Source organism: Numida meleagris, chromosome 4, assembly GCF_002078875.1.
Source record: "Numida meleagris isolate 19003 breed g44 Domestic line chromosome 4, NumMel1.0, whole genome shotgun sequence".
Classification (NCBI taxonomy): Eukaryota; Metazoa; Chordata; class Aves; order Galliformes; family Numididae; genus Numida; species Numida meleagris.
In genome coordinates, this window is record NC_034412.1 from 89,145,909 (window position 1) to 89,169,688 (window position 23,780).

Here is a 23,780-nt window from a genome sequence, read left to right on the forward strand (position 1 = left end):
TTCTACTTGCCTCCTGTTCTGACTCCTGTGTATTTCACACTCATTCTTCATCACTGTGTCTTTGTGGCAGCCGCTACGGCGTGGAGGTGCTCACACAGGGGTCTGTCCTCCCTCACACAGCCTGCACTGTCTCTTTTGTGCTCCCTGCGCTGCTGCTGGGCCCGCACAGCGCCCGGTCTGAGGCGTCTTTGTGGTTACGCCGAGCCCACAGCGACTGAGCATCCATACACAGAGCCTTGTTGAATAATTACATAAATGCACACAGACGTGCATTTACTAAACATCACAAACAAAAAACCAAACGTAACTCGGGCTTTACTTTTGTACATTTCAAAGACTTTTTCCTCCCTTGCTGTTTGATCAGTGTGCTAGCGATCCGGCCGCGCCGAGCGAGCCCCCCCGGCCCGCGCCAGAACGGGCTCTGGCGGCTGACGGGTTCTGTCCGCACGCCGCTCTCCGTCACCCACCACACGGGCAACAGGTGCGCAGCCCAGCGCCGGTTTCTGCCTTCTTCCACCTCCGCTCCGACCCCTGAGGCGGTAGGACACCCACCGGCAGAACAAACCCCCGACGCCCACCGCCGCCTCTCCCTCCCGCTCGCTGTCCCCTCAGGGGGCGGCGGCCCAGCGGCGCATGCGCGGCGCTCCATGCGGGGTGGGCGCAGGCCGGGTTGGAGTGGGGGGATGGAGAAGGGAAGTCCCCTTCCCGCGCCCGGAAATCCCCGCAGCTCCTGCTGGGACGGCGCGGCGCTTTCGCAACGCCGGTCGAGCCTCGGCCCGCAGCCCCCCGCTCCCCCGTCCCCCTCGGCGCCGTAACCCCCTCCTTCTCCTCCTCACCCCCGGGTCCCAGCCCGTCCCAACCCGGCTCTCGGCACCGCGGGGTTCCCCCGCTCCGCGCCCCAGGGCCGCCTCCCGCTCCAGCCCCGGGGGAGCGCTGCCCGCCCCGCTCCGGGCTTCCCCGCTCCGTAAGCGGCGGCGGGGCGGGACGCGCGGCCTTAAAGGCGGGCGGCGCTTCCTGCGCTGGGGAAGGCGGAAGAGCGAAGCGCCGGCGGCCGCCCCGGCACTCTCCGCGGTTTGTATGCACCTGGCCGGGATACCGCTCGCCCCGGAGGACGAAGAGAAGGGGCGGCGGTCCGAGAGGAGCCCGTCCCCCGCCATGTGCTCGGTGAGCGAGGCCGGCAGCACCGACCCGCTGGTGGCCCGCTTCAGGCAGGTGGAGGAAACGCTGGAAAAGCTGCACCGGGAGAACAGGAGCCTGAAGAGCAAAGTGCCCCGCTACAACGCGCTCTGCACCCTGTACCACGAGTCCGCCCAGCAGCTGAAGAACCTCCAGCTGCAGCTCGCCGCTAAGGAAGCGACGGTGCGGGAGCTGCGGGGCAGCCTGGCCCGGCAGCAGCAGCAGCAGCAGCAGGCGGGGGGCGGCGAGGCCGGGGCCGAGCCCGCCCGCTCGCTGGTGGAGAGCCTGCTGGAGCAGCTGGGGCAGGCCCAGGAGCGTCTGCGGGACAGCGAGCGGCTCTCGGCGCTGCGGGTGGAGGCGCTGAGCCAGGTGAGGCGGCGCGGGGCTCGGGGAGCGAGCTGTGCGGGCCGGGAGCTGCAGCGTGCGGAGGCGGCGGCGGGGGCGGCTCGGTGCGGGCCGGCTGGGCGCTGCCCTCACTGCTGCGCCTCGGCGGGGGCCGGGCAGCGGGCTCTGGGATCGTGCTTCGTGCAGCTGTACTGCGGACACGGAGCGAGGCATGGAGAGCCTGCACGTAACTGTTCTTGCAAGCAGAAGAGAAATAGTTGAAATGTGGGAATTCTGTATTACTTAACTCAAGGACAGGCTGAGAGAGCTGGGGCTGTTCGGCCTGGAGAAGAGAAGGCACCGGGGAGACCTGAGAGCGGCCTGTCAGAGTCTAAAGAGGGGCATAAGGAAGAAGGGGACAGACTCTTCAGCAGTGTCTGTTGGGATAGGACATGGGGAAATGGTTTCAAACTAGAGGAGGGAAGATTTAGATGGAATATAAGGAAAAAAGGTTTTTTACAGCAGTGGTGGTGAGATGCTGGAACGGGTTGCCCAGCTCTGCTGGATGCTCCGTCCCTGGACACAGCCACGGTCAGGCTGGACAGGGCTCTGAGCGCCTGATGGAGCTGAGCTGTAGGGGTCCCTGTTCATTGCAGGAGAGTTGGACTAGATGGCCTTTAAGGTTCCCTTCCAACTCAGGAGATTCTATGAACTCCTTGCACTAACTGAAGCACAAACAATTAGTACAATTGAAGTCCAAATAATACGTAACACTGCTTTCTCCATTATTTTTGTAAATGCAATGGCTTGGCATTGTACTGACAATGATAGTACTTCAGTATTAGAAGATTTGAACTCCGCATAGTGATGAGACAGACTAGGGAAGCTAGGATCCCTTTTATGACACAGCACAGAGCTGTGCCCCCTCTCACTCCCCCAGGCACTATTTTTGGGGCCGTCACTAAGACTTTCCCATGCCCAGTCTTACAATGCTTGAATAATTTTTAAGCATTTCTTTCTGTATGAAGCTGTATAAAGGAGGAATTTCCAAACCAAGTAGTAGTACTTAAAATTGAAACAAGTGTTTTTGTCATAAGCCATCTCTTGACCTAATGCTTATACAAAACATTTTCCACATATGACACTCACCTAAAATGCATGTAAATGTGTTCAGGTCTGGAAATTCGCAGTAAGAGATGATCTTAGTGGCACTTGCAGACTGGTGGGATCCAAGTACATTCTGAAGTCTGATGCTGAATACCTTTAATCTGTAGAGAAGGGGAAATTCAGCACAGTGTGAAAGAATTTAGACGTCAGTAATGAGTACTATTTCTGTAAATTACACTGAAAATGTTATTTCTTCTAGAAATAAGTGTTTTATTTCTATCTGGAACATTGAAATCAATGCCACTAAAAATAATAACAAAAGAGATGCTTTCTGAAGTCAGAGGCCCGTGTGGTGGCAGTGCTTGCACTGACAAGGCCATAAGTCAGAGTTCCTGAAGAACTGAGGGGTTGAGTCAAGCTTGAACACTTGCTCAGTGTCTGTGCTGGCACCCAGGACAGCACTGACTGTGCAGAGGTCTGCCACCCACCAGCATCCTTTGCTTTTTGAGGATGATGGGCACAGGCTGCTTTTGGCAAAGTCAGGACTGGTGTACTATGGATGCATGCTACTTGAGAGTGGTCGTACCTGTCTGCAAGCTGGCTTCTACCCTCTCAAAGAACCCAGATTAGATGCTAACTTGATGCACAGTGGATGACGCACAGTCTTGATTCAACAGGAATGTACAGCAATGAGATACACGTTTGTTTTATAAGAGTGTGGCAGGAGTCAGCTATGTTGGAGTCAGCTATTGCCAATAGTTATTGCTGCCACAAGGATTTAACTTTCTGTTTGCTTGTCTTTAACACTTGTCCTTTCCCAGGTGGGAAAGCGGCTGCATGTGCTCCCTCTGATTTACCCTTGTTACAGTTCCAGGCAATAAGGATGCTTGTTTTTTGTTAAGATGACTTACCAGTTCCAATTTTTTTTGAGGCAAATCTCTACTGTCTGGTCATTTAGAATGCAGGACTAGTATGCATTTCTCAGCTGCCACAGTTACTCCTTTTAAACTACTTGCTTCTTGTAAGTTCCATCTTTGGTTTGTAGCTGCTGGAAATGAGTTTCATAAAATTTTGGTATGTTTTTGCATGTTTCTGTGTTCTTCATTGTGCTGGCCAGGAAGTGCTTGGACAGCTGCCTGGGCAGTTCCTGATTCTGATTGATTGACTGATCTGTCAGTTCTAAGGTTGTGTGTTTATATAGAAATGGATTTATTTTTACCTTTTAAGTACTTTGCAGGGAGTATAGGAGCGATATGGAACTACCGCAATGTGAAATTCAGTCTCATGTTTTGGCTTTTGCGTTCACTTCACTTTAAATAACTTCCTCCTCCCTTATGTTTAGGAAGTGCAGAAGTTGAATCAGCAGCTAGAGGAGAAAAACGCAGAGATAGAGCAGATGATAAATCAGCCTCCATATGAAAAGGAGAGAGAAATCTTACGACTTCAGAAGAGCTTGGCAGAGCGAGAGAAGGCTCAGGCCACCAGTGATGTTCTGTGCCGGTCACTCACTGATGAAACTCACCAACTTCAACGCAAATTAGCATCCACAGCAGAAATGTGTCAACATCTGGCAAAATGTTTAGAAGAGAAGCAAAGAAAAGAGAAGGGGAATTCAGATGACCAGATTGCTACTGAAAGATCTAATCAGGTATTTTTACAGCTGCTATGTTTTGTGCATGTACTACTAGCTTCTAAGGTATTCATTATAATACAGTAGTTAGTTATAATTAAGGAGCAGTGAGAAACATGCCTTGAAAGAATCTTGCATGGTGGAAAGACTGTGATGGCGATCTCTAAAGAACTGATGACCACAAGTTGAGAGTTGAAGCAGTTGTCAGACACATGGCTTCTGGCTGTCTCATTTATCTCCAACTTCTTTTGAGATGATGTGGAAAGGGTATTTACAACTGCAGCAACTCCCTGATTGCAATTCGTCCCATATACAGCAGGCAGATACCTTCTTGAGACTGAAGAGTGTGTGCATCACTAGATGGTGCTGTGTTTTTGAAGGCGATATGTGACGATTGCTGTAAGCATCTAAGTCACAAAATAAGGAATAATTTTTTTAAGCAGTATTTCTATTAACAACTCTACAGCATGTGGCTTTGCACGTGTAGTACGGAGCTACAGAAAGCTGGTTAGGAAAGAGCAGGTCAAAATGTCTTACCTATTTTTACTCTGGGGTTCCCCTTTGCCCTCCCACTCTAAGATAATGCTTCTCTCCAGCAGGCGTGTTTAGACAAAGTGGTTCATGATAGGAAAGGGGCAGAAATGTCCCTGGTGGGGGCAGGGGGAGGTGCAAACACCTGGATTTTGTCACACAGTGTTGTGGTTTTTACAACATCGTCACCTTAATTGAAGCTTTTCGGCGTAGGGTAGAGAGTGTCGTTCTACCCTCCCAGAAATCACGGTCGTTGCAGAGATGAAGTAATTCATGAAAATACTGTAAGCAAGCAACATTAGAGGTGCTGCCCCTAAAATGGGATAGGATGAGTACGGTGCTGTAACACTGCATAGCGTATATCATTCTGTCACATGATTTTATTATGCCTGGTAAGGCTGTGTTTCAGGTGATCGTGCACCAATGCTTTTGTGATTAAAAACGTGCATCGGTCACTTCCACTTTGTTAAACACTCAAGGAGCGCTTCTAAAGGAAATTTAATCACGTTAAAACTACCTCTAAGAAATAGTTAGAGGTGGGGTTGGTATAAGAAAAAAAGACTATATAAGGGACTCGAAACCTCCAGTATTCTCAGACTTGGTATAATTGATAGACAGGAAACTTGATTGACTTTGATGTATGTAATAACTAGCTAACCTTGTCCAGCGGGGACTTCCCTGTTGAAGAGAAATTTCAGAGGCAAGTACTAGCTGATTCTAGGGAATTTTGTACAAAAGTGTTCTTTATTACTCACGTACACTGGGGTTTTTTTAAAGCAGATGTCACAACGGTAAAAAAAAAAAGTGGTATCCTTGCAGTCAATTCAGCAAGCAGCTTTTTTTTAATAGTAATTTCTTCCTCGTACTAGCCAAAATTGACAGTAATAGCAAAGCAAGATGAAAGCATGTATGTGCCCTTGTCATGCATTTCCCCACTCCAAATAGGTAGTTTCCAATAACTTCATGTAAACTGTCAAGTGCAGTTGTCAGCAGTGTAGACCCTTTAGCACATGAAGTGTGTGTTATTGGCCTTGTTGCTTTAGGAGGCTTAGAGTGGGATATGATTTTATGAGACCACATAGACATATTTAAAAGCACTACTGAGGTAATACATAACTGATTACATTGTGCTTATTAAGATGAAAAGCTGCACACTGTTCTCTTAGTATAGGAAAATATACTACAGAGAAAGAAGGAGGCAGATGTATGTATTTGTATTACTGATAGTAAGTACTTATAAAAGAAATTACCTCCAGTATAACAGCGTAGCTAAATAACACTTTCTTTATCTATAAGTTACAGGTATTAGACAATGAAACTTCACTTCAAGCCCTTATCTGCAAACTACAAGATGAAAACAGAATGTTAAAACAAAAAGTAGCTCATGTGAGTACTTCCATTTTGTACAAAACATCATAAACGTGATTATTTTGAATGACAGTATTTGGATTAACCAGGCCTTACCCATTCCAAACTTAAAGGCCAGTTTAATGGCCTTTCCCAGATCGTTTTAGTCCTTTCAGCATGGCAGTCTTTGTTCTCTTGGCAAAGAACAGCTTATTGCATTATTTTAAATATATTTGTTGTTAAAAATACACTGCAGAAGGAAATGGCTTTCTTGATTCTTCCCTGCATCAGTATTCCACTCCAGAAGAATGGCACTAGTCTGAGGGTGACTACCAAGCCTTCCCATTCCGTATCACTTAATATTGTCTCTATGGCTTGGGGAAGGCTGCCTATGAAGACCCAGCTTATAGCATAATGACTTTACGCTCTCCCATGAAGTAGCTCATTGATACTCAGTGGTTGACTCAGCATATTATACACTACATATGTAGAGAAATTTGGGTCCTGCCCACATAGACGATCTATGAAAGCTTGGAAGTTTGCATCTTCATGTTGTGACGCTACTGGGTGGTCTTTCAGGTGGAAGACTTGAATGCAAAATGGCAGAAGTACGATGCTAGTAGAGATGAGTATGTGAAGCGACTCCACTTGCAGCTGAAGGAGCTTAAGTCACAGCTGGAGCAGCAGCACTGCCTACCTTCAGCACAAACCAATTCCGAGCTGATGCAGAAGGAGATACTCCGGCTAAACAAGCTACTGGAAGAAAAAATGAACGAGTGCAAAAAGTCAAGGAGAGAATTAGAAGATGTGAAGAAGGCTAGAGAAGGAGATAATGAGCGCATACAAATGCTGGAGCAACAGGTTATTAATATTTTTTTCCCTTGGGACTTGGGAATGCTTTCTTTCTCCCCAGACCCCAAATCTTTTCCTTTTGCCACTAGTCTTGCCTCATTTGGCTATTTAACAACACTTGGAAAAAGAAGCACTACTTAAAGAATTACGTGCAGTTCTGCTGCCATTAATATTTTGTATTAAAGATCTAAAAAAGAAATACAAATGCCACTAGAGCACAGATATGATAGAAATGATCATACTGAGATTCTGGAAATACGTGCTTTCAAAGCAAAGAATCTCAGCCTCAGCTACTTAATCTAACCTGCCATACTCTAACTTAATAAAATACTAACAATTCTTTTTCAGGTCCTAGTTTATAAAGATGATTTCACATCCGAGAGATCAGACAGAGAACGAGCACAGAGTAAAATACAAGAACTTCTAGCTGAAGTTTCATGTCTGCAACACCAACTAGCAAGAAAACAAGAAGGCAAGAAGGTAAACAACCAAAATGAGTTTTTCAAATGAGAACATCTCATCTAAAATGTACTTTTAAATACATTTGAAAAAATGTTAGTACTTCTAAAGCCATTTCAGTTGAGCACAGCTAAAAAAAACTATTGTTTTGTAGTCTGTGATCTAGTGGAGATGCATCCCACTACATACATATCTCTTTCCAGTCCGTTTTCCTTCTTTTCATTGACTGCAGCAATTGTGAATTCTTATGAAGAAGAGAGGGAAAACTGACTTTTGTAACAGCAGCATCTCCAAAGTAGCATGCTAGCTCTATCCTGTTTTCTACAAGCCTGCTTATGACTTTTTCTTAATTAGACTGAAAAAATGATGCCTATTCTATTTACAAATCTTCAGGTAAAACCATTAGCCGTGTTTCAGATAAAGGTGGTAAAGTTATTTTGGGGAAGATACTTCTTTTTTTTTTTTTTTTTTCAAGAGCTCTTCTTTCTCTTTCTAGGACTCCAGAGACACAAGCAGTCGCTTCAGAGTTCACACTGGTAACCAAAATCATACGCATATACAGACAAAAGTTGAACATCTACGAGGCAGCAGCCCAGGCCAACCAGGTGCAAGAAGAACAGCCTCACAGTCTGAACAGATTTCCCCACCTGCAGACAATGGAAACTCTGGGTCAGAGGGCAGGCCACAGGGTGAACTTAGATGTCCTCATTGTATGAGATTTTTCAGTGATGAACTCAGTGAAGAATTTCTCAAGCACGTTACAGAATGCTGTCAATGATGATGTGAGGCACATAAATCAATCACTACTCTATAGACAGTAAAACTTAGCCCATCTCCTATAATCCTAAACCAGAGTAATTCAAATGGACAGCTCTTAGGAACTAGGAGAATGAACGGTATCTACCTCTTACGTGATTTCACCTTCTCCTGGACTGTATGAAAGACTTTCAGATAAAGCAAAATGATTTTGTGAGGAAATTAACAGCTGCGAGCAAGGCAAGCATAATGCAAATTCTACTACAAACCAAAGAAAAGAAAACTTAGTGGTAGCTGGCTTTAGACTGCAGTTTGACTCTTGAATCTAATTGTTCACAACAGTCTGAAGGCTTGTGGGAAAAAAAAGTCACTGGACTTGAAAACATCGTTCTCGTCCAGAAAACGCACGCTGAAGAATGGGAGAGGAACGGTTTGGCATAAGATAGAAAAAATCATCTTTATCTGGATTAAAAGTGAAAGTATTTTCTTGGAGATTGAAGCTGAACTTTCAAACATCTTACCTGAAAATCTTTGTGTTTGACTGAAATCAGGGGAAGTAAAGAAAAAAGTCAAAGGCTGGTTATTGATTAACACTAGCCTGTCTCTTTGCACAGAAATGATGTACAGGGATATTTATTTTTTTTTCTGTGCCATAAATAATTCACACATTTGCAAATGTATAACTATTGACTGTATTGGAATTTTACTTAAGTATTATTTTTATAATAAAAGTGGTTGTGCAGTTGCTTTACTGTATTAGGAGTCAACTGAAAGATAGTTTTAAGTATTTAAATGTAAAAAAGTCTAAGTATGTTACTTAGTGGCTAACTAAATGTCATGGTTTCAGGTATGAGTTATTCCATTCCTGCAGTGATAACCAGTGTCTCAAACTATATTCAAATATGTTGAAAATCACTCATTTCAAAGGACAAATGACATTTCAGATGCATGAGAATACATTTAGTGACCTACCCTGCTGCGCAACATTTGGGACTATGCCACTGCTAGTTTAAATTTCTTTGTGTCCTCTCTACACTGGAGACAGTCCCTCAGCTGTTTGAGGAAGTTGTCTGGAGAAGAAAGATTAGACATAACAATGCCTACACAATGGGGCTGGAGGGTTTTTCTCAGCCATAGCTCCCAGTATTTCTTAATAGGTCAGAGCTGATGATGTACAGACAAACCCAAGAAATCCAACCACCTTACTTTAATACCACCCTTGGCTTCTGCTTTGCTTCCTTTTCAGTAGTGCACTTCAAGAGGATTGGGCATTTGCTCAGTCTATATTTGTATTATGTTTTTCTTTCCCCCCCTGCTTCCAGCAATTGCTAGGATTTTCTATAGCATCAACTACCCCTTGGTCTCCCATAGAGAAAAGTTCCCCTGAGGAACAGGAGCTTGCTAGGAGTTAAGTCCAGTCTCCAGTTGCTTATTTTCCCATGCAGCACTAAGTTTTGATAGTTTTCCTCTCCCTGTTTCCAGGTAGTTTCAACATAATATAAGTGAACAAAGTGTTCTTTGCTGTGGTCCAAGTTCACAAAGCATGAGGGGAAATGGTACACTTCCCTTACATATGTAACGAAGCACCACAGCAGTACTGCTCTCCTTGGATGAGAGGGAAAGGAATTCCCATTCCTTGGGTCAGCAGTAGCCCATCTCATGGCCCAGAGCCAATCCTTGAGCAAGACATGTAAGAAATTCTGGGATGAATAGTTAAAGACATAACTATATTCTCTAAGCAAATCTTAATTCTACTTTCTCACAATGCTTTTACAGCCCAAAGGGAGATGATGATTTCTGCCAGTGTTGCCTTAGGTGGGGTATTACCAAAAAATGCATAGAGCATCACATGCAGCATGAAGGTGCAGTGTTATTTACTGATCTACTCTTTAACTGATTGTAAACCCCTGATTACTAGTTTGATTTTCCCATCGCAGCACACATAAGTGTGCAGAGATTTTTCTTTTTTTTAGGGTGACTATTTTACACATTGCCTTTTAAGGTCCTAGAGATCAGATGTAGCACACAGAATATATGCTGAGAAAAATATGATTAAACTTCCTGTGGCATAAGCTAATCTCTCAATGGTTAGTTTATTTCTTTTGCCCGGAGATTAATTAGACAAACCTTCTTTATGGTTTTAATGTACATCAGTACTAACCCTGTGGGTATAGTTGGAGAGACTGAACTACAACTATTAGATACAGATGGAAGAATTAGATTCAGGAAGCTGCAGTACACAAATCAACAGAAGATACTGTTGTTGATACTCTAGTTGTTTCAAGTCCTGTAAATTAGTTCCCTCTCTGTCAAAGCAGAGTTTGGAATGCAAATCCTGGAGAAGGAGAGCACCTGAATGCTGGGAAACTGAATATACCTACAAAGAGGCCCGCACCGGCCCAGCAAATACAAACTGATGAAGTTACAGATCAAACATAGGTTACAGCAAGTCTCTTACAGCCTAAAGCTGTGCGATAAAAGACTGGATTTTGAATACCAGTGTCAAAATTCCAGGATAGATCTGCTGCTTTTCAGCACAAAAATACCTCAGCTTTGGGGCTATTTTACTACTTCCTATTCCACCCCACCCCCAAACTACTAAAAAGAGCCTTATCTATTTCTCTGTCCTTGTGCTAACCAAGAAACCAATTAGACACTGAAAAACTAAACTACCAGTGTCTTCTACACACAAATGTTTGATTCAGATTATAAGGTGTACACTATCTGTCCTGAAACAGCTGTTACCCAGTGCTTTGCCCTCCCCTCAGGGAGGGTGGCATACACATCAGTGCTTCCCAAGCAATTCCTACCAACTCCTACATTCACAGTTCAGGTTCTTCGAATGGTGGGCTGGAAGGTATAAGAACTGTCAGCTCCACTACCCCAACACTGAAGTAAAAGCAGCCATGAATTCCCACTATTTCTGAACCTTTTACATTAAGGAAAGCTCCTTCGGCCTCATGCAGTTTTTTCTCTGCCACTCGGATGGCTGTCCACGTAGCATGCATCTTGTTTGGTCAAATGGTGAAAGCAATGCAGCTTCTTTCCCAAAAGAAAGCAATGAAGGTGCATGAGTAAGAAAGGAACTGCATAAAATGAAAACAACTTGATCAGCATAAACTTTATGAACTTTCATTAGCCATTTGTACGACATTCGTTCACTGAAAACACATTTGTAAAATGGCACAGACTCTTGAAACCATGCAGAAAGCCTACATGACCAAACAGAACTCAGTTCCTTATTTGCTGCATCAGTTGCCAAAGGCATCCAAGGTAACCAAAGCCCGTTATCAGGCCCATTGTGATTTCTGTCAATCTCTCGGCACTGATGAGCAGTACCTTTTCTCGAGCAGCAGAGCAGTACTAAAAGGCAGGCAGAGGTAACCCCTGTAGGTCTGTGGAGGCTGGAAGGAGACAGGTAACTGTCTCCTCTAGGCCTTGTACAAATGCGCTGTCACACATTCAGAGATGCCTGGGTGTATTTGTCCAACTACATTCATGTTTAAGTCCATTCCTTCTCTGCGAATTGCTCCCTCTTTAGAATCACGCTCCTCAGGTTTTGTTCTCCAAAGCAGCACGAGTTCAGAGCCAGGACCGGCTCAGGGCACCTGAGCAGCTCTCTCACTAACACTAAGGTTTTCAGACCACAGATTCAGATGAAGTGCTGGCAAGTTAGTCTTCACGGCTGCTGGATTTAATTATACTATATTTTGGTTGGGATTTTAAAGAAAATGCTGTTTACTAATAATACCAGACTATGCTGGTTGCCATGCAGAAATAGGCCCTCAGCACATTATCATGACAGCAACTGTAGGCAAGAGTGACTCACTGAATCACAGAAGAGACAACTGGGAGAAACCTCAGCAGTCAGTCCCCACCCCCAAAAGCCCCAAGAGAGAGATCAACAATAAAGTTGCCTTCTGCAGCACACCAAGTACAGAACTACAGAACCAATAGCCTAAAAATCTTCTCAAATTTTCAGCAACTTTAAGGCAATGCATTTCCCCCTCAAATGAGTTATAGGGCATCAGATCTCTTAAAACAAGCCTTAAGTGATGCCTTAAGATTAAGTGCTCACTAATGATAAAACCAACGACAAGAATAAAATTTGTTCAAGAAGATACCTATGTTTTATGGCTGTTTTTTTAAACTTCTATTTCCTGTGGCTTTGCTGCATGTGTATATATAGAAAGCAAGGGAAATTCCAAACAGCATGCCACACCATCGTACTCAGAACAGCAGCGCTTCTCATTCTAAAAAAAAAAAGAGAAGTCTCAAACTGTTTTTCTATAAAATCAATGTGAATTCAAAGCATGTTGCAGTAATATTTCTTAGTAGCATGCTCCAGTAGCAACCAGTCTGTGAGTTTCAGCTAAAAAACTAAAGCATGAGAAATACCTACACATTATTAGGTCAAAGCAGCAAAGCAGAGTGATACCATGTTAAGCAGCTCTCACTGCTGCTGTGTGCTCCGGCTTCTCACCTGGCGCCTCACATCCCCAGCTAAGGGCAGTGCCCAGCCGAGCTCGCTCGCTGCAGCTTTCTAAGCACATCCTGCCTGGGGGTGTCAGAGCTCCAGGAAGGTCAGGGGAGCTTCTGAAGCTGCTCCTCCAATGGATGTTCAAGGCACTGAGGTTCAAAATGGCTCTGTGTACACTGGTGTACCTCTGCTCCTGCTGCCATTCAGCGTGGTCTCTCCTTTTCTCATTATTACATCCACTTTTTCCTCCTCTTTTTACATTTACAGGTGAGAAGTCATTGGTGAAAGAACCTTTCATGACCCGTACTAGTTGTCTGGTGTCCATAATGGCTGCTGACCCCATCCTCAGGAGCTCGTGGTATTTCCACAGCACAGTGCAGATAGCACTGGACCAGCGGGTGGGTTATGAGAAAGCTTATTTCTAGAAGGCACTGAAAAACAAACCAACAAAAACACAGCATTAGAAGTGCATGATTAGCTTAAATGCACTTGTTCCCTGGGCCAGTTCCCAGCACCAACCCGGGGACCAGGCCGCAGCAGCAAGCAGGATGGCTCTGACTGCTCATGCTGTCACCCACCCACTCAGTGCCACACCAACGCATCCAATCTCTGCTAAATCTGTAATGATACAAAAGGCATCTCCTCCCCCCTCCAAGAGGAACCTTACCTTCTTGGCTATAGACACATATCATAGGCAGCTTTCACAGGCGGAGCACGTGTTATGAGGTGAGCCCTGCATCGGCCCCACCAAGTCTCCTCGTGGGCGAGGGACCAGCCGTGCCTGGCACCAGCTGTGCCCCCACAGCCCTTCTCAGTCATGGCCAGCTGCAGCTCACCCCACAGCAGCCACCTGCACCAGCCACCTGGGTCCCCAGCTCAGAGAAGCAAGGTGACGCTCATAAAGAGAGGCCGCACCGCAGGGCAGGGCCTCCACCTCCCTCAGGACACAGCTGAGCCCCTCTCACCTGCTCCAGATCTCCTTAGACCAAGGCATTACAGCACATAAGAGAGGGGAACGAGTGAAGAAAGGAGCTCAGCCACCCACAGCCCTCACCCCCACCATCGCTTCTGAAGGAAGATCAGGCATCCACAGAGGCATGCTCACAGACACTTGACCATCATCTATCAAGAGATGGGGAAACTAGGCAGGGCATTAGACCACACGTGCACACATCAGCATCCTACTTCTCAACACCTGAACTCACCCCCAGCGATGCAGATCTAGTTTAATGGCTCTCAGCATGGTGTACCCACTCCACCTCCTGCGAGGCCTGGTCCCGCCTCACCGAGTGGCAAGGACAGAGCTTTCCTAAGTGCCATCTTCTGCTACGACTGGCAGGTGGCAACCAGACACCTCCAGAGAGGGACAGGGATCTTTGGTCCTGGCTGCTCTGATATGGGGCCTCCCTTCCCGTCACCAAGAGCAGCCTTAGTCTGAGCCCCTGGAGTAGTGTTGAACCTTACCAGCAGGAACAAGTCACTTGTAGATGCACAAACTGCACGCATTTTGGGAACTGCTCTTTGAGTGTTGACTCTGCTCTGCATTGCTAAAGATATTCAGTACGCCCCTGAGGAGAGCTGGCACCTAGAAAACAAGATCCAGAGCAGCTCCCATCCTTAACAGCACCCAGAAGTTGCACAAGACCACCTCTAACCCTCATGTCACAATAGCACAGTCCAAGAGCCAAAAGATGACAGCAGCACAGGTGCTGGAGTCCACGCAGCCAGAGCCTTACTTACAATATGGTGTCACCCCTAAAGCATGTAATATCCATGCAAGCAAACAATGCACTTAAACAGTACACGTGTGGTGGGCACTAAGGATGTGTTTTCAATCTCTCCCCATGTTCCTGGCTCACCTGGGCATGGCACTGGGGAAGGTCTCCTTCCTGGGAACAGCTCTCCAGGGAAACATGTTCCCTGCTATGGGGAAACCCTTCCCTGGGAGGCACAGCCTGTACCTGGATCTCTGGATCACACAGATGCTCACTGTGAATGGTTACGATGATTCTTTGGGTGAGGGATGTGTGTCCCATCCCCAGCAAGGAGGCTGGGATGTGTGGGAAGACAGTGCTTTGCTGCAGCACTCTGCAGAGCAGGGGCATCATAAGAAACAAGTGCATGTACAGGGTATGCCTATACCAAGGTGTAAATGCTGATAAACTTTCATTTATCAGCTGCAGGAGCGAGATTACAAATCAGAGTCCTCATTGACTACAATTATAGAATCCAATAACAAGGCTCACAGTGACCTACTCCACTGCTCGTAATTGCTGTTAGAACAACAGCCCTCCAGTTACCAGCATTTGTTTGTTCAGGATGCTGGGTGAGCATGTTCTGAGGGAAAGAGGTACAAGAGTCTAGAGCACGTAGTGACCCTGAAAAGATGGTCTGTGGCCTCCTGAGAGAGCAAGCACAACGCAGAAGAGCAGCACCGATCAGCATCCTAGACAGGAAGCTGCAACACACAGCACCTGTAACTGTAAGATGAGGCCTAACACCAGAAATGAAAAGCAGCCCTCTGAAGAGCAGGTGACAGGATGAAAACAAAAGCAACATGGCACCACAGAGAAGGGAAAGAGGAATGCAATGGCTTGAAATCGGGCAAGAGGTGTGCACGTGCACAAGTCAGGTGCTTGTGCTTAGGCAAAAACGGAATTTTAGTCTTTAGCTTTCCATCTCCTCAGTGCCAGTCTTCTGTCACTGGAAGAAAGACTCTAAAACTGTTCCAGGTGTTGTGCTAATAGGCAGCCTCTGACAGCTGAAAACTACCGTGCACAAAGCAAGAATTCATCCCTGCAGAGAGGACAGCTCTGCAACACCCTGCATTGCATCTGCTGCCTGCAGTGCCATAGAGTGGAACCAGCCTGAGGAGAATATGGTGAAGCTTGCTTGAAAGAGACAGCAAGACAAGGAGGTAGCACTGAGACAAGGCAACGGGACCACAGCACAGTGCTTTAAAGGCAGCTCTGTACACTAAGTCATCTTTTTAGATGAATCTCTGTGGCTGACATGAACCAGTGTGGGGTACAGGCAGGCTTCCCCCTCCCACACAAGATCCATCCTTTGATAACTAGACGTGGAATCCCCTAAACTTGCTGCACGGTGGCAGTTCCTGGGGAGGCACAGCATACAGTGGAAAAAATTGATTAGCACAGCCACCATCACCCCCAAGAATGACTGGCAACTGATTTCGTGCATTCTTCTGAGGCTTTGTGTTGCACTTACATACCCTTCGCATGGTGATGTGTCCCCTCCTACAGAATGTCAAAGGCTTCAGCTCCTAAAAATAACCACCTGGGGCAAAAACAGCATGTGCTGTGCAGTGCTCCCGTGCGGGGGGCATTTCATTGGTCTCATCTTTCTCCTGAACTCAGGATTTGTGTTCATCTAGCCCTATGTTCCCATCTCCCACCAGTGGCATCTCCCTTCTCAGGTAGTTTTATCTCTGTGGTTTCCAGGTGACTCTTTCAGGGAAAGTTTACTGGAGCTCCATCCTTCCTGAAACAGCAGCAAAACTGAATAACCACATCCTCTTAGCACAGCCGAGGAACTTCAAAAGTGCAGTGTTGCAAAACAGCGTGAGGACACACTCCCTTCTGCCTCTGCCATACTCTTGCATGCATTAATATCAGTTGTTGCATAAACGGTGCAGCAATGAGGTTGAGAAATACTTAAGCAGTAAAACAATTCTCACAGGTTGAGTGCTGCTTTTTTGTTTTTTGTTCCTTGCAGTCAGCTTTGGAGTGAATCTCCACAAGGATTCACTTGCACTGAGAGTATTTGCAAGTATTTCTATTTTGCTGCAATAGTGCAAAAAATACTCAGAATAAACAACAATTTCTAATAGGGAAGTTGCTTCCCTAATCATTGGGGTACATAATGCCCCCAGCACCTAGAGAAGAGGATCCCCATAGATAAGAAGCTGGGTTTGTGTACCTAGAGTGCTTCTTCTGCATCTTGGAGCAGTTAGTCTTCAAGCTGGTGTTAATACTGCTGTAAGACTTCATACTAAGTGGTTAACGTTTGACTGGACTTGGAAGTCAAATTCCACTTTCCTCCTGTACTGCGCATTTTTCAACTCAAGGAAAACAGATGGCTGTGATTCATTTGAGTGCTGAGTTTCATGGCAAAACACAAAAGCATCCAGCAGTTCTTATAGAGATCGTGCTAACACAAATCAGAACAAGCTCTGTGCAAACATCGCAACTACTTTGATGCTTTTTCAGTGAAACAACCCTGTGATTTGACTGAGAAAGTCTTGGGCTGAGCATGTCAAAAACTTGAGTTTCACCTGTGTAGCCACTTCATAGAGTGAAGCTAGAGGCTACAGGCTCTGCTAGGGTTCCTTTTCCCACAGGTCTCAAGCAAGCATTGTTTTTCCTCCCCGCAGCTGACACTGAACAAGCAAGCCATGAGGTCTGGTTCTGCGCCCGAACCATCCCAGTTGGTTTTTGCAAGGCACCAGCAAGTAGTCACATCCACCTGCACCTTCAGGCAGTTGCAGATTCCACATGCCCATTTTGAAGAGGCTATTTCTGAAGCCTGATGCACCACTACTGTTTAAGGCCATGCTAATGTTTGGGGTTATGTACTTGAATAACTACAATGATTGTTCTCTGCAGAGCAACTTTTAAGTACCTGGAGGACCTGTGAAAGCTATGCCGATTGAAAATCCCAGACGCAGAACAACAAGAACATCCCTAGCATGCCCAACACCATCCCATTCCTTGTTTTCCCTGAGTAGGCTGTGGTTCAAAAGCTGCTGCTCCATATCAACATCTCATTAACCTGTATTTCCAAGGAGGCATCGTTTTGAAACGCAAAAGTTCAACCACTGAAGAGTTCAGAGAGCAACTTGTAACAGCCTTTCAGTGCACCAAACCAGCACAACCTGTAGTTCCACAATTGCTTGCACAGCTGCAATTACTCCAATTAACAATGCTATTACTAATGAATGAAGAATAGTCTGATCTATACAAGAGGCTTACAGCTGAGGCAGTTAACAAGCTCAGCTGTCAGTGCAAGCAGTGCAGGCTCCTTTTGCTGGAAAGCCAGAATCTCTGTGAAGCAAGAGCCAAAGAGCATGGGTTCAGAAGATGCCAACTTGTACTCGTGTCTGGAGCTTAGGATTTCCACTCCGACTCTTTGCAAGTGAGAGGCCAAATATAAAAAAGGGTAATATAAACACACCAAAAGGTTATGAAAGTTCACGGATGTGGAAAACAAGACTGTGAAGAAAAAGATTTTTTTTTTAATTATTTTTAAGGAAATAAGCAGTGTAATAGTTTTCAGGCATTCATTAAATTAATAATGAAAAAATCTGTTGCATGCAAAGAGAATGACAGGAATTGAACTTCACAGAAAAGGTCATTGGCACAGAGCCAACACTAAAGTGAAACACAGAAGGAAAGTTACTGGTGCTTCTGAAGGAAAACTGCAGGCCTGAGCATGAATAATTATTTTAAAATCAAATTTATGGCTGTCGCAATCCAGGACAAATTTGCAAAAATCACTGAATAGTTGGGCAGCATGGAAGGAAGCTCTGGAGATGGTTTAAATCCAGCCCTATGCCAAAGCAGGTTCACCTACAGCAGGTTGCCCAGGGCTGCAGCCAGTTGGGTTTTGACTATCCCCATCTGTCTGGACCATATTCAAGCAAAACTCCTCCAAACAACAACAAAGCCCAAACTAAAAAATAAAAAATAATTAAAAAACCAAACACCTGCTGATTTCATTGAGTTGTTATGCTTTAAAAAAATAAATAACAGATCTATTTCTCTCCTTCACCCGGATCTCATCCTGAGAGAGATTTGTTTATTTAACTGCCACACACAACATTCAAGATCTAGAAGTAAATATACACATTATGGACATGCAGAGGAGATATCTAAAACCTCAGCTAAAAAACAAGGCAAAAATTACACAGTTATGATAGGAATCAGTGCTTAACGATCAGAAAAATAGCTTCTTTGGCATGGTTTCCAAGACAAACACTACTTCAAGTGCACGTAAGAATCATGACACTACTGATTGCTGGCAGGAATGGACAGTGAAGAGAAAAATAAATCCTCCACTCTGTTTTTTTTTTGGACACTAAATAAATTCCTCAATTCAAAGGCACAGACTTATTTAGACAACCCAGCTAACAGATGGTCCAAAGAGAGAGCCTTGAAACCCTCTGAGGTCCAAGGCAGGTACCTATCTGATAAGTTGGGTCCCCACATTACAGCAAGGTAAAACCCCGACAGCATGATTTCACTATAAATCTCTGTCCTTACTGCATTTTTTTTTTTATCAGTTATCCTTTATTTCCTGACTTCACAGCCCGTGGCTTCTGTATTTTTTTGCATCTTGTGAAGGTTTTATGGTGAACCTGGGGTACTGCAACTATTTCAGTTTGTTTGCTGCATCTGATTTCCTCACTGCTCTATTGGATGATATTTCTAAAATTGTCCTTCTCTTTGTCGTTGCTCTCCTGCTTTGTGAAGACTATGAATCACACCAGATCATGTGCAAACTAGTGGGCGATAACAAAAATCCCTTACACTTGTTGTCAGCTTTTGTAGTATTCCCCCCTCGGTATTAAGATGTTGATGTGACTCCTTTGTTCATCAAGGTGAGGAAATAGCAGCATTGACTAAGACCAAGCAGTCACACTGGAAACTCTCACATGAGTTTGCAAGCGCATCATGAACACGGCCTTGCAGCCTTGATGCAAGCGTGAGCGATAATGGAGGAGCATGAGCTTAAACTAGGGAGCCTTTGGATAAATTAATTTTTCCAAATGGCTGGGCTGCTACCATTCATCATCAAAACACATACAAGAAGTTGGTTAAATGTTCTGAACTCCCAAACATACGTGGTCTTGTTTGGGAAGTGATGGAGGACAGACGAAGCTCCAGAAGACCAGAAAGGACAACCATCTTTAAAACAAAAAAGTCATCTAGCTTGAAATCCCCCACCCCCAGAAAAGAGCAAGCATATGGAATCAAGTACCTACCTGACAGCAAGGAAGTGGATCATTCTTAACAAATCCATGCTGGCTGCTACTCATGGTCAAACTGATAATTTCCTCCTTTTACAGAATAGCACCTCTTGGGGATGGGAGAAAGAACAGATACCATGAGACTGAGACTCAATACCTTTCTGACATAGCATTTTCCACAAGTCAACTGAGAAAAGTATTACCTTGGGGTGTGCAAAAACCAATCAGTTGAAGAATATATTATCTAGGTGACATAAAGATTGGTCCTGGATCAAATACACAAATATTCCCATTACCACTGATGGAGCTAGGACAGATGTATTAAAATTCACATGCAGATCTCATGCTAAAAGAAGGTGCTAGCACATAGGTGATAAATCAGAATAGCTTTGGCAAACTGGACAGCTGATTTGAAAAGCGCAGACAATTCAGCAAGGACATTGCAATGTTAGGTAATTTCAGGACTCATTAATTGCATAAACACAGGACAAGGAATCATCAACAGGGCAATTCCTCAGAGCAGCTCAGGGGCTGGAATGAGTCACAGATTGCTGTAAATAAGTCAGACATCAAACTGCAGAAAACAAACAGGAGCTTCGTCAGCTGGATATGAAGAAATTCCTCTGCGCTACATAGCATTAGCAAAATGCAACAGAAGTGCTGCACTGTGCTTTGAAACCTCTACATCAAGAAAAATATGGGGAAAATAGACAAAAGAACAAGGGAGTTTCTAAGGAAAAGATTAGAAACTACGACAACAGGTCAGACTGAGGAAAGTCAGGTTGTACCGTTGCAGAAGGTATGGAATCTACAGTCTCCTTTCAGCCCAGCAAATTTCATCAGCTTCCTCAATTAGAAAACTCCTTGCAGTCTTCCCAGGAAAAATTTCTCTTTCCTGCCATTGCTGGGGCTTGGGCTGTTGGTCTGTCCCTCTTCCAGGAAGGTTGTGAAGCCCCGTGCCAGCAGGCAGCCCTGCTGTGCTCTGCAGGATGCCTCCAAGCCCAGTTTAGGCACTGCCAGGGATGGAGGAACCCCTCCCTCCATTTCACTCAACACCAAGCACAGCAGCTGCTTGCTGCTACCCCACCCTTCTCAGACACAGCATGCATCATGTAGCACTCCTGCACCAAACTCTAAGGAAGCCATGCCATGCCTTGCCTCCCATGCTTGCTCACAGCAATGCCCACAAAGCATCATCCAAATCCACATATGCAAGCTAACACAGCAGCACATGACTGGGGACAACACATGCACATGTTTGCATCTGGTGCCAGGGCATGAACCTTTTCTGCTGTATGGCACTGTTGTGGCCAGCAGGTTGCTCAGGGATGCCTTTTGGTTCAGTCCTGAACTCATCAACGCTGACAGGCACAGGAAGGAAAGCCAGCGTGGCTCTCCCCACCTTCGAACGCTCCCTGGCTCACATGGGCTTTCTTTCTGCTTCTCTCCTCGAAGAGCCAGCAGTTTAACTGAGGTTAAGTTTCAATAAATATTTTTGTTCTTCTTGGTCAGCTTTCTCCAAGATGAAACTAACTTTACAAAACCTCACAAGTATCTCCAGTCCTGGCATTTTTAGTTATTTCAAATATCTAACCCTGTTTTAATTGCTTCCTTAAATACTGGAATTTGGAAATGACTTGGTTCCACATTCTGCAAAGTGCCTGCCTAGGAGCTGCGAAGCTGCACTTCCTCAAACTCATATAAAATACAGAGGAACATTTTGTATCACCACGCACTACTCAAGATCTCCAGCAAATTAACTTCCTTATTTGCCTGAATTGAATAAAAGACAGAGAAGGTTGCTCTTCCAGCCTCCCCAGCCCTCCAGCTGTGCAGATCTAAGTCATTCCCATGATGCATATTTCAAGAAGCTGAATCCCTTCTGACAGCTCTTGTGCTCCTCTTTGCAGCCACCTCTTTCCTTCTCCACCCATCTAGGCTAAGCCTTTCATTTCTTTTCTCTTGGCCCTTGCACAAACCACCACCACCTTTGGGCTGACAGATATATGGACAGCTACTGTACATGCAGAGTCAGATCCAGCTAATAGCACCCTCCTATCAGTTTTCACCTTCCTTTTTCTTGACACTCTGGCAGTGGAGTCATCTTAATAACTCTAATTTGGATTGGGCTTTAATCAACACTGGTGACTAACATCAAACAATAGGAGAGAAAAAAAAAAAAAAAGAAGTACACACCCTGTGGCTTCTCTTTTCCAAAGTGAACAAGTTCAGCACTCTCAGCCTGTCTCCACAGCAGAGGTGCTCCAGCCCTTTGATCATCTTTTTAGCCTTCCTCCAGACCCATTCAAACAGCTCCTTATCCTTCTTGTGCTGGAGGCCCCAGACCTGGATGCATTACTCCAGATGGGGCCTCACGAGGGCTGAGTAGAGGTAGACAATCCCCTCCCTCTCCCTGCTGGCCACCCCTCTATTGATGCAGCCCAGGATACTGTTAGCCTTCCAAGCTGCAAAAACATACTGCTTCTCATCAACCAACACCCCCCATCCCTCTCTTCAGGGCTGCTCTCAACCTAACCTCTGCCCAGTATGTATTTGTGCTTGGTACTGCCTGACCCAGGTGTAGCACCTTGCACTTGCCCTTGATGAACTTCATGAGGTTCACATGGGTCCACTTCTCAAACCAGTTAATGTCCCTCTGGAAGGCATGCCATTCCTCCAGTGTGTCAATTGCACCACACAGCTTGGTACTGGCAAACTTGCTGAGATTGCATTCAATCTCACTTTCCATGCTGCCAGCTAAGATGTTACATAGTGCCCGTTACAATACCGACTCCTGAGGAATTGCCATTCATCACTGGTCTGCACTTGGACCACAACTCTGAGTGTGATCATTTAGTCAATTCCTTATCACCTGACCAGTCAATCAAATCCATGTCTCTCCAATTTAGAGACCATGATGTTATGCGGGACAGTGTCAAACACTTTGCACAAGTCCAGGTGGATGACGTCCATATATCCAATGCTATAAGCCTGTCATAGAAAGCCACTAAATTGGTCATATGCAATTTGCCATTAGCGAAGCCATGTTGGCTGTCACCAGTCATTTTTGCTTTCCATGTGCCTTAGCATAATGTCCAAGAGGAATGCCAGAAAAAATAATTCAAGAAAACAATGAGTAAAAGCAGGTGAAATAGAAGGAAACACAACATGTATTTGCCTTAGCCCCAGTACATAACTCCATAGACATATCAGAGTGGATGGAAGGTGACAGACAGTTCTTCAGAAATCCAAGTCAAATACTGCAGACTAAGGTCCCTTTTTTTTTTTAAAATGTGCTGTTTCAAAACAAGGCTATGTACAAGTAAGTTATCTTTTACTAGACTTCTAAAAGAGACAAAAATGAGCAGTTTCAGAAATAATAGCAGCATTCTTTAGAACTCATTAAGATTCTACAAAAAGTCAGGGAAAGCTTCAGCCACAGCTGGTGATCTCATGCTACTAGCTTTCAGAGCTCTGCTGAACACCTGCATTTCTTGGTGGACACTTTGACCTTTTTGTAGTATTTTTTTTTTGTAGTTGTTGTAGGATCAAGAATGCATAAGCACATGACACCGACATAACAAGTCTTATGTTCTCACTTTCCTATAAAAGAGAGCTGTAAAAGCCAGTGACAGAATTCCTCAATTGCTGCAAAAGTCATGGCAGTTTGCATCCCTTAAGCCTGCATTTAGGAAGGCTTTTGGAATCAGATTCCTCACGCAGCAGAGATCAGACTGCCAACATCAGCTTCCTGTTTTCTTTTAAGCGCTTTTCTTCTTAAAATCAAAACTATTTTTTCCTAAAAAAAAGGCAATTTGATTTTTGTAATCAGGCGAATTATCGGAACTCTAAAGCATGACTCAAGTGTCCTCCTTTGAAATCAGAAAGGAAACAAACATTTTTAGGAAAGATTTCCCTCTCCATGGCTCAGAAACTGGGAAGGGATAAAGGAAAAAGCTGAAAGTGAGCATGGACCGGACCTGAGGGTAATGGATACTGTAACTTATAAGACATCTTCTCCCTTCCTAGTAAATCACCTTCAGAAAAAACACAGATCCATGTCTTAACTGTTTATCTACTGGGATTTCCTTCCACTGTAAGTCTAAACTAGTACTCAGAGGAAGAATATC

At 45.0% G+C, this 23,780-nt stretch overlaps 1 protein-coding gene and 1 long non-coding RNA gene across 5 annotated transcripts in view; one reads left to right on the plus strand and one right to left on the minus strand.

Moving 5' to 3' along the window:
• On the plus strand, positions 490 to 8,938 carry TNIP2 (TNFAIP3 interacting protein 2). Of its 2 annotated transcripts, none has more exons than XM_021394646.1 (6): positions 490 to 1,545; positions 3,950 to 4,255; positions 6,065 to 6,154; positions 6,695 to 6,976; positions 7,316 to 7,447; positions 7,923 to 8,938. In XM_021394646.1, the coding sequence occupies exons 1-6, from the start codon at positions 634 to 636 to the stop codon at positions 8,202 to 8,204; spliced, it is 2,004 nt and encodes a 667-aa protein (XP_021250321.1). In that variant the 5' UTR covers positions 490 to 633; the 3' UTR covers positions 8,205 to 8,938. The 2 variants fall into 2 exon arrangements, with proteins under 2 accessions (XP_021250321.1, XP_021250322.1); XM_021394647.1 differs by having other exon boundaries at positions 6,071 to 6,154.
• LOC110397808 overlaps positions 11,289 to 23,780 on the minus strand; it is a 37,398-nt gene continuing 24,906 nt past the window's right edge. Inside the window, exons 2-4 of one of the 3 annotated variants that reach the window (XR_002437994.1) lie at positions 19,666 to 19,759; positions 14,127 to 14,247; positions 11,289 to 13,093 (exon numbers count right to left, since the gene is read on the minus strand). This is a non-coding gene — a long non-coding RNA (uncharacterized LOC110397808). Of the gene's footprint in view, positions 14,248 to 19,665; positions 19,760 to 23,780 lie in introns of all 3 variants that reach the window. The other 2 variants (XR_002437992.1, XR_002437993.1) reach the window with 2 other exon arrangements.